The following is an 8,438-nucleotide window of genomic DNA, read 5'->3' on the forward strand; positions in this document are numbered from 1 at the left end:
ATCCGAAGCAGAGATCTTATCTTAGCTAACTGGTAGCTGAATAGCATATTGTGCCCCTAGCTACAATAAAGGAAAGTCTGATAAGGGCTGCAGAAATCATAAAACATATGAGAATAATGAACAAGTATTAGGTCATCGAGTTTATTACTTCCCATGATTTCTCTTGCACAACGCTTCATTATACAGGATTATGGATTATAAAGCCGCCTTGTATACTATGATACAAAGCTTTGTTATACACAATTATATGTTATAAAGCTGTCTTTTTCACTATATTGGGCTCAACATTCGACATCGGGTTCAACAGTAGAACAGTTCTTTGTGTTATATTTTTATACAGTTCTTTATCAAAGTATTGCAATGAGCTATTGGGTTTAATCAGAGTATTACCATGAGCCATTATTGAAAAAACTCCTATTAATACATATGTACAGGTATAGGAAATCTTGTTTTTTAAACACTCACCTTCTAATTAAATCTCTTGTACTATGTATGGGAAGGTTGTTAAATTTAGTTTCACAGCCTCTGTGATTAAAAAAGGAACCATTAAAAGCAAGGCAGTAATATGCTGTTTATAACATTTGTGGTACATCTCATGCTACAACTGGCTTTGTTTTCAGATACCTTGCAATGGTTATATTAATCATGCACTGGATTTACAAACTGATGACTTTGACATTTTCTTTATTTCAGCAAATCCCCAAGCTCTAATGGCCAGCAATAACACAGCCAGTATAGCGCAAGCCAGAAAGCTGGTGGAACAGCTAAAAATGGAAGCCAATATTGACAGAATAAAGGTAAAAATAATGCAAGTGTTAAAATTCTAACGTAAAGTCTAATACTGAAACAGTAACTACTTCTGTATGAAAATATGGGTTGAAATCTTAAAGGAACAGTTCAGTATAAAAGTAAAAACTGGGTAAATAGATAGGCTGTGCAAAATAAAAAATGTTTCTAATATAGTCAGTTAGCCAAAAATGTAATGTATAAAGGCTGGAGTGACTGGATGTGTAACATAATAGCCAGAACACTACTTCCTGCTTTTCAGTTCTATAACTCTGAGTTAGTCAGTGACTTGAAGGGGGGCCACATGGGACATTTCTGTTCAGTGAGTTTGTAATTGATCCTCAGCATTCAGCTCAGATTCAAATGCAACAGTTATGGTCCAAGTAGCCCCCCCCCCTCAAATCACTGATTGGTTACTGCCTGGTAACCAATCAGTGGAAACCAAGGGGCAAATTCACTAAGCGCCGAAGCGCCAAACGCTAGCGTTACTTCGCTAGCGTTTGTCATTTTCGTTACTGCGCAAATTCACTAACGAATGCTGGCGTAGTTTCGTTAGTGTTACTTCGCACCCTTAGGCCTGGCGAAGTTTCGCTAGCGACGTAACTACGCAAATTCACTAACGCGCGCAGTGTACTGAACGCTACCTTTTACGCTAGACTTCCTTCGCCACCTCAGACCTGGCGAAGCGCAATAGAGTAGATAGGGATTGTTTCAAAAAAAGTCAAAAATTTTTCTAAGTCCCAAAAAACGCTGGCGTGTTTTCTAAATTATGGGTGATAGGCTGAAAAAGATCGAAAAATTTTTTGGGGCTCCCCTCCTTCCCCCCTACATTTCCTGACTCATGGCAACTTACCTAGACAGTGGGCACATGTGTAGGGCAAAATACAATTTTTATTTGATGATTTGAAGGTTTTCTAGGCATTTGTAGTGCTGATACGTATTCCTCCATTGAAATTTGAATTTCGTGCCGTATGCAAATTAGCCTTCGCTAGCGTAACTTCGCTTTACTTAGCGAATCAACGCTAGCGCAACTTCGCAACCTTACGCTACCCCTGAGCGCAACTTCGGATTTTAGTGAATTTGCGAAGCGCTGGCGAAACTACGCCTGGCGAAGTGCGGCGAAGTTACGCCTGGCGCAACTACGAATCTTAGTGAATTTGCCCCCAAGAGAGCTGAAAAGCAGGAAGTAGTGTTCTGGCTATTATGTTACACATCCAGTCACTCCAGTCTTTATACATTACATTTTTGGCTAACTAACTATATTAAAAACATGTTTTATTTTTCACAGCCTATCTATTTACCCAGTTTTTTATTTTTATACTGAACAATTCCTTAAAAAAAAATCAGGTTTCGGAGACTACAACTTTTTCATGAACTGGTGTCTTTATTTTCTTTTATGATTTTGACAAACCATTTAATCAATTTATGATGATATTATGATTATATTAATATTTCTACTATTAATAGACTACAGTGTTGGACTAGTGTCTCCTACCTCGTGGGCCCCCCACTTCAGTAGTGAACTTTTACATTGCAGACAGCCTGCCCCCTGCAAGCACACCATGCAGTGTGTATCTTTTTACCACTTTGCGGACCCAATCAGGGGCCCACCAGGTTTTTTTCCCAGGGTCCTGCCAGCCCAGCCCGACCCTGATGAAGTATAGATTGTGACTATCCCTCCCTCCCCTGGGTGGCTGTCTGAGCCTGATACAGTGTTCTGCCCCCCCTCACCTGCAACACAACTGTTTTACATGTTGCCCCTATTCTAAATTGGTTGCTACAGTAGGTCTGTAACTAGCTTGCAAAAAATAGTGGGAGCACTTACCAGGTACTAGGATTCACCTGTGCATGTCACAAAACCGAAGATCCCAACGGTTGCTTCCAAAGAAAGAGTGAGTTTGTAGGTGCAGCACCAAGGAATCCAGGAGGTAGAAAAATTAAAAATATAAACCTTTATTCAAGCATTTTAAAATGGTAGTAGGAAAAAGCATGCCCCATACTAAACAATGGGCTGTTCACTCAGGTCTGTAACTAGGTTAGTCAAACCTTAATTTTACCTCCCGCCCTGTACTTTTCCCAGATTGTTTTTTTTGCATTCCTCTTAAGTTCTAATGGATTCCAGTGGATGCATTTCTTGCATTTTATGCATTTTCTCTGAATAATTTTGTTCCATTTTCCTTTTAAAAATTTCCCTTTTCATAAACCATTTTGTGCTATTTGGACTTTCACTATTTGATCACCAATTCGATCATCAAACCCTGATTTAGCGTTTTCCTGCATATTGCGGTTTTGTGCCACCACTTAAATGTGACGGGTTTACTGTTAATAAGGAAAATTGCAAAAATTATTTATTTTTTTTTTAAGCAATTTTACAATTATTTGTTTTTTATTCCCTTTAAAACATCCCCATTAAAACACTTGGAGGCACATTTATCAAGGGTCGAATTTCGAATTCATGTAAGTTTTTTTAAACTCCCATGAATTTGAAATTCGACTAGTCAAAATGTATTAATAAAATGTCATTTTTAATACACGGACAAATTTAAATGACCCGAAAACTCGAATCATACTCGATAAAAGTTTTTTCTCCGAAAAAAAACTTGAATGTCAGGAAGGCTGCAAACATCTCCAAATTGATCCCTACACCTCTCCCACTGACTGAAAGGGGATGTAAAGACAAAACCATAAGATCCCATTTTTACTTTCTTTAATGAAAAAGAAACCTATCTCCAATATACTTTTATTAAAAAATGTGTACCGTTTTTATAAGAAACCTGACTGTATGCAATGAAATTCTCCCTTCATTTACTAGTGTGGATAGGAATTGTCAGACAGTCCCTAACTGCTCTGCAGGGAAACAATCATACTTATGAACAGCAGGGGGAGCCCCACCTTACTTCCCAGCCATGCAGAACTCAAGCAGCTTTGTTTGTTTCCCTGTAGATCAGTCGGCGAATGTGTAGAGAGTTTTAGTGGATTTTATTTTTACCTTTACTGTTTTCAACTCCATCTGCAGGGACAAAGATCATGGAGTCAGATTTAAACTGATAAACTGGGATTCTATTTGGATGATTATTTTGCTGCAGCCACTGGTTCTACAGAGTTTGAGAAAGTTTGTATTAAACAATACAAAAACTATAAAATCCACATTAGATCACATGACAACACAGGACCCAGTGCAGTCTGCATATTCTGATTATTAATCAGTCTTGCTGTATCGGCTTCTGGCAGATATTATTTGACTTGTGCTGTTTTGATCATTTATGACGATCCCTAAGCAGCCCAGACCACACTGAGCATGTGCACAGTCTTAGTCTTGCAAAGATGTTTAAAAAAGGTACAAGATGGTGACCCCCTGTGGCCAACTTTGAAAGCACAAATCATTTGTTTGATTAGGCTTGTGGTGCAGTAAGTTCATGTTTACGTTTAGTATACAAAATACAGCATTTCTAGCCTTATTCTATTTGAGACTTTACTTCCCCTTTAAACTAATTCTGCAAGTTTTAGGTGGTGAATAGTCGAATTCAAATTCTTAAAGGGCCGGAGTATGATAAATCTCAAAAATCTAATTCGAATTTTCAATTTGGCCCTTGATAAATCTGCCCATTGGTCTCCTTATAAACACTTATGACTGTGAATGTATGTAGATGTCTATGGAAATGTCCAAATCATGAATATACATTCAAATATGCAGCAAAATGACTGCTTTGTGGACATAGTACTGTATAGTACTGAGCTTTATCCATATAATACTCCCTCACAATATGGCGAGGAAGAAAGTGAGTGCATTGTCAGTGAGAGGTCCTTCACCTACGGCTTGTGGAATAATAGAAATAATAGAGATAAGTCCATCAAACACTGACACAAAACCCTATACAGATCGTATAAAGCAAAGCAGAGGCACATTTTATCCTTAGCTCAGCAGCATTCATTGCACAGTGAAACACCCCCACTGTCATCATGCTGCCAGCTATTAATGTCATTATGTAGCTCTGTTAGATAGCATGGCACAAACCAACTCTTAAATATATAGGGGTCTTTTGTCGTTTTTATGCCTTTTGTTTCCTGAATTATCTATTGTTAGACACTGAATATACCACTTGACATGACTGTAATTTTTCTTAGTTCAAGCATGCTATAACCTTGCATTTTCTTATTCAAACTAAGTCCTGGAAATCATAATTAATACTTATCAGAAGGGCAGGAATTGTATCAGAGATAAAATCACTAAAGGGAGCAGCGTTACCTGGATGAACTGTTCGTCTGTTATCAAAATTTTTTTATTTATAGAAAGATTTAAGGCACTAATTTGGTAGTGTATCCTTTAAAATCCAGTTTGAGATCAGTTCAGCAAAGTTCATTTATTAGAAGTCTCCCTGGTTTTTGTGTGGTCTTTTAATCTTTATTCAAAGGAATCCACCACCCAAAAATAGAATGTTTGCATAATTAAATAAACGTTTGCAGTATACATATTTTAAGTATCTTCTATAGTCTTTAAAGGTTTTTGCTGCTGAAATCCACAGTCTGTTTATCCCTTTCTGTTCTCTTAAAGGGGCAGCATACCCCCTTGTTCTACATGAGTTCAGTGCAGTAACGGAACTAGTTACGCCCCTGGTTCAGTGAATAGGGCTTGTGCTTGTCAGGAGCGACTGTTGGCGCTCCCGTCTCCGGCGGCGTCCTTTCCAAAATGGCGGCACCCATGATCCACGTGGGCCGACACCGGTGTCTTGACGCCGGCGTGATGACGTCACGCGCCCGGCGTGAACTTTGTAAACAAAAGGACTTCCAGGTCACGGGTTCGATGCCAATTATAGGATTTGTTTGTTTAATTCCTGGGTGTTCCTAATTTCCTGAATTTGCTGATTCTTGGACTTTTGACACTTGCCTGAACTCTGGACTTTGATTATTGCCGCCAGCCTATTGAACTATTTCCTGAATCCTGACTATGTATTTCTTGATCCCTTTTGTACCGCGAACTTGGACTTCAACCCTAAGCTTCCTCCTTGGTCCGGACTAGATAGGCCTCCTGACAGTGCTAATTTTTTGTGGTTTTAGAGGTTTTTGGAACTACGACTAAACCCACATGACCATGAATGTCATGAAATTTATTAACAAATCCAAACTGAAAAAGGAAGTTTGGGAAAAGTCATGAAAACTGAGACTTATTCATAGTATTGCAGAAAAGTCAAAAACACTGAACCTCTAAAACAACAAATCAAAAAAAGATCTTCTGGTTGTTTAATGGACATTCGCCATTGACTGACACATGTTTTGTTGCAGAATTGTTGCAGTTTTGTCACATAATAGATACCAAAAACGTCATACTTTTTTTTCTGCTATAGTTCATATAAACAAGCTGCTGTGTAGCAATGGGGGCAGCCATTCAATCACGGGAGACACAGTAGATAACATATAAATTCTGAGGAATCCTATTGTATAATACAGAGATTATCTGTTATCTGCTGTGTATCCTGTGCCTTTTCTCCCTTTTCCAGCTGGAATGGCTGCCTCCATGGCTACACAGCAGGTTGTTTATATAAACTATAGTAGAGTTTCTCAAGCAAACACACCACTTTTACCATTGCGGCGCAACACTACATGATATTTTCATTATTTTAAGGCACTTTCACTTTTTGTTGTTACGATTCCTTTAAATAAACCCAGTAGGCTGGTTCTTCTTCCACAAAAGATTAATTATATCTTAGTTTGGATCAAGTACAAGCTACTGTTTTATTATAACAGAGAAAAAGAAAATCATTTAAAAAAAAATGTGGTTTATTTGGATAAAATGGAGTGTATGGGAGACGGCCTTTCCATAATTCAGAGCTTTCTGGATAATGGGTTTACAGATAACGGATCCTATGCCTGTATAGTGAATAAAGTACTGCCTATTGTAACATGTAGAGATATTATAAGTCACCAAGGAGTTCCATGACCATGTAAAAGCATCAGGCCAAAGGCCAAGTGCTTTTATAAAAGTCATGGAACTCCAAGGTGAATTATTATTATTTTTAAGCAGATTTTTAAATTGTTTATCACTTTGTCATTTAAGGTATCGAAAGCAGCAGCTGACTTGATGGCTTACTGTGAAGCCCACGCCAAGGAAGACCCACTTCTCAGCCCAGTACCTGCATCAGAAAATCCATTTAGAGAGAAGAAGTTTTTCTGTGCCATCCTGTAAAACATCAGCTACCTTTTGTGCAATCAGGCTCCCCGAAAACTGATGTAGAATTTTGAACATCAATGGATTCATGCAGTCTGCAGATTTATTAGAGAAATGTATTTATAAAGACAAGGCTGGGAGCTGCAGTGGCAAACATGTCCAAAGAAACGTGTCTCCCTTATGGAGGTTAAAGAACATGAAATCCACCATGATAACACATACTAGAGAAGGGAGATTATGTACGGGGAAAGCTGTCTATTTTTTTTTTTACGTTTTAAAACTGTTTTCCTTTTTTTTGATGGGTTGTTATTGTTTTTGAGACAAAGTTTAATAATTTGGGGCATACTATTTAATTTAAATGGAATTGTCATTTTTAGCTGCAGGATATATTTGACATGGTCTTCTTATGTCATATCTGGATATTGTGCATTGTTGCATTAGAGTAGCACAAGGATAATCTTCACTGCAGGAAAGTGTAGAACTATAACAAACACTCACAGTGTGTATTATGGAGCTAGCCAGAACTCACAGCCAGTTTACTCTGCTACGGTTATTTGTATTCTAGGAATGAATGGTAACATTTCTAATTGTGTTTTTTTGAGTCCACAGGAAGGAATATTGTGTGATGTACTTTTGATACCTATTTTTGTGATTCTTTGGAAGGCAATGTTTGTGCATGAAAAAAATAAAACCATTTCAGTCTAGGACCTTTTGGAAAACACCCTGGAAATTTTATCCTGGGAATGAATTGCGTTCTGTCTGTCTTTCAGTTGTGTGGTGGTATGAACTACCACACTCAAAAAACTTCTTGTATAATTGCCTGCAACCAGGGCCAGAACTAGGGGTAGGCAGAAGAAGCCGCTTGCTTATGGCGCAATGAGGGGGCCACTGGGCAGCTACCTCTTAAAATTGTCATCTGCCTACCCCTAGCCTGTGTTTGCACCCCTTAGTCTTATTCCCCTTCCTTCCCTCCTGTCACCCTCCCCTTCATTGCTCTCCCCCCTCCTGTCACCCTTCATCGCTCTCCCTCCCCTCCATTGTTCACCCCTCCCTCCCCTCCATTGCTCACCCCTCCAGCCCCCCCTCTCCTCCATTGCTCACCCTTCCCTCCCCTCTATCACACACCCCTCCATCATTCACCCCTCCCTCCCCTCCATCGCTCACCCCTCCCCTCCATCACTCACCCCTCCATCCCCCTCCTTCTCCTCCATTACTCACCCCTCCCTCCCCTCCATCGTTCACCCCTCCTTCCCCTCCATCAGTCACCCCTCCCTCCCCTCTATCGCTCACCCCTCCATCCCCCCTCCCTCTCCTCCATTACTCACCCCTCCCTCCCCTACAAAAGTAGCCCATGTGATCAGGTCTCATAGCTGCACATGTCAAGTGCTAAAGGGTAACAGTATAACAGTATGTTAGGTTTCTTATTCACTTGCTGTTGTAGCCAGTTGCCAGACTACGTGATGCTACACATAATATAACAGATTTGTTA

At 39.4% G+C, this 8,438-nt stretch overlaps 1 protein-coding gene across 1 annotated transcript in view; it reads left to right on the forward strand.

Annotated features, from left to right (window-relative positions):
• LOC108700477 (guanine nucleotide-binding protein G(I)/G(S)/G(O) subunit gamma-2) overlaps positions 1-7,656 on the forward strand; it is a 37,436-nt gene extending 29,780 nt beyond the window's left edge. Inside the window, exons 3-4 of the mRNA XM_041574849.1 lie at positions 694-797; positions 6,839-7,656. Of these exons, the coding sequence (XP_041430783.1) occupies positions 711-797; positions 6,839-6,967 (216 nt within the window). The 5' untranslated portion in view covers positions 694-710 and the 3' untranslated portion in view covers positions 6,968-7,656. The remainder of the gene's footprint in view (positions 1-693; positions 798-6,838) is intronic.
• Positions 7,657-8,438: the final 782 nt, after the last annotated feature.

This window comes from Xenopus laevis, chromosome 8S (genome assembly GCF_017654675.1).
Source record: "Xenopus laevis strain J_2021 chromosome 8S, Xenopus_laevis_v10.1, whole genome shotgun sequence".
In the NCBI taxonomy this organism is placed as follows: Eukaryota; Metazoa; Chordata; class Amphibia; order Anura; family Pipidae; genus Xenopus; species Xenopus laevis.